At 44.7% G+C, this 2,170-nt stretch overlaps 1 protein-coding gene across 1 annotated transcript in view; it reads left to right on the top strand.

Moving 5' to 3' along the window:
* LOC106013080 (muscle M-line assembly protein unc-89-like) overlaps nucleotides 1–2,008 on the top strand; it is a 45,326-nt gene extending 43,318 nt beyond the window's left edge. The window contains exons 5-6 of the mRNA XM_035972312.1: nucleotides 34–152; nucleotides 887–2,008. Coding sequence (XP_035828205.1) covers nucleotides 34–152; nucleotides 887–1,751 — 984 coding nt within the window. The 3' untranslated portion in view covers nucleotides 1,752–2,008. The remainder of the gene's footprint in view (nucleotides 1–33; nucleotides 153–886) is intronic.
* The last annotated feature ends 162 nt before the right edge of the window (nucleotides 2,009–2,170 follow it).

Here is a 2,170-nt window from a genome sequence, read left to right on the forward strand (position 1 = left end):
CCCCCGACTCCCAATGTCTTTTTCTTCACCTAGATGGACGCCTACGGCCTGGGTGTGGTCTCCTGGGCCTGCCGGTTCCTCATTCTGCCAAAGACAGGCATGGATTATTTGGCCATCATGACCAGTAGGAACGACTTGGAAGAAACGGAAAGGTAAGAGAAGTTCCTTAACTCTTACTAGCCCAAAGCCTATTTTCAGTTTTGTTGTAACAAATTTAGTTTAAAATCTGTTAACGCGAGCATTTTCAGCAAAAAATTGTTTTCAAGCTACAAGCATGAATTATACTAATCATGCCAATCAAATTAAATATTAAGAAAAGAAAGATTTGGTACATTTTGTATGAAGGCAAGAAGATATTTCTGATTAACGAGGAAAACATGAGACAAAATCCCCAATAATTCAGCATCTAGTAGATAGATGTGCTGACTTCCGGAAAGTCAAAGACAGTTTGGGATCAGAAAGTAATAGAGGTTTCCATCTAGTGATTCTTATTCTTATGTTTACGTCAATTATAAAATCAATACACATAATGAATGCATAACATGTCTTCTTTCAAACCTATCATCGGTATTTCTTGTGTTGTTATTCTACATTATTTTATACGGTCACAAATAACAGACGGTTTGCGTTCTGGGGGAAATAAGATGAAGTTCGAAGGGCACATGCAACATAACTAAGTCATATAAATGCCGAAGAATAAAAGTGTTACAAGCTAGTAACAAACACAAAAAAGGTGGAGGAGAGATAAAGACGATATATGTTTGATAGAAAAGAAGGAGCAAGCCACACACAAAACACCCACCAACCTCCCACTTCCTCAATCTAAACAACATGACGATGCCTCACTCAACCATAACTAATCTGACCTTGCTGTTTCCTTTCTCAGACAGTGGCTGCTCTCGTTGCTAAACCCAGACGGACCCAGCAGATCTCATGTCCGTGACGCCTTCTCTGCTCGGCAGTCAGCTCTGAGCAGCGTCAGTGAGGCAGATCAGGAGAGCAAATCACCCTCCAACTTCCCAGACAAGGATGCCGAATCACTTAGCAACAACCCACATCAGGACATCGAGTCACCTACCAACCGCCCAGAGCAGGACACCAAGTCACCTACCAACCGCCCAGAGCAGGACATCGAGTCACCTACCAACCGCCCAGAGCAGGACATCGAGCCACCTACCGACCGCCCAGATCAGGCCACCGGGTCACCCGCTAACCGCCCAGACACAGACACCGTTTCCCCCACCAGCCAGGACACCGGTACTGATCTAGCCGTTTCCTCTCTGGCTCAGTGGATGCTTTCGTTGCTGAACCCAGTCCCACTCATCAGATCTTATATCCGTGACGCCCTCTCCGATAGACAATCACCTCAGGACGACGTCCGTGTGGTAGACCAGGAAACCAAGACACACACCCACGGCCCAGACAAGGACTTCAAAACACCCTCCAACCTCCCAGTCCCAGACCAGAATGTCATGTCACCCACCAACCTCCCAAACCAGGACAGCAAGTCTCCCACCAACCGCCCAGCCCCGCCTGTCGCTAGTGAGAAGAATGTTCCAGAAGCCACAGTGGCAGTGACCTGTCACCCCAAGACGGATCTGAGAGCTAAGCTGGCTAAGGAAATGGACAATGACGATGGTGGTGATGACGCCAAGAGCAATTATGAAGATGTAATCGATGATGACGACGCTGAAGATGGTGGATCAAAGGGCGGCAGCAACGAAAAATGTTTCAAGAGCTTGTCTCAATGATGACATGCACCAAAAGAAGTTTGAAACAACAAATGGAGACATCAAGTCTATTGTGAACATTATATTATTATTCTCATAATCTCATTATCTTCTATATTTTTCGCATAGTTTTTCTCGGCCTTTTCTTTTCTAAATACCAATTGCTCGTTCCTGCTTAGATGCATTTTTATCACCTCTCAAAGATTGAAACGTTTGTGCGAAGCCGATGGCGGGGTGCTTTTTATTTTGCTTTGTTCTAATAAACTCATTAAATTATTCGTGTTTCTTTGTCTTTCAATTGTTTTAGCCAATTTGTATCATTTGTACGTTGACATGAAAGTTCCGTCACTGTCTAAAACTCAAGGTCTGAGCCATTGACAAGCAAACAGTTTCATGCTCGTGGAGAAAGAAAATGAGAGAGAGAGAGAGAGGGGGGGGGT

This window comes from Aplysia californica, unplaced genomic scaffold, assembly GCF_000002075.1.
Source record: "Aplysia californica isolate F4 #8 unplaced genomic scaffold, AplCal3.0 scaffold00646, whole genome shotgun sequence".
In the NCBI taxonomy this organism is placed as follows: Eukaryota; Metazoa; Mollusca; class Gastropoda; order Aplysiida; family Aplysiidae; genus Aplysia; species Aplysia californica.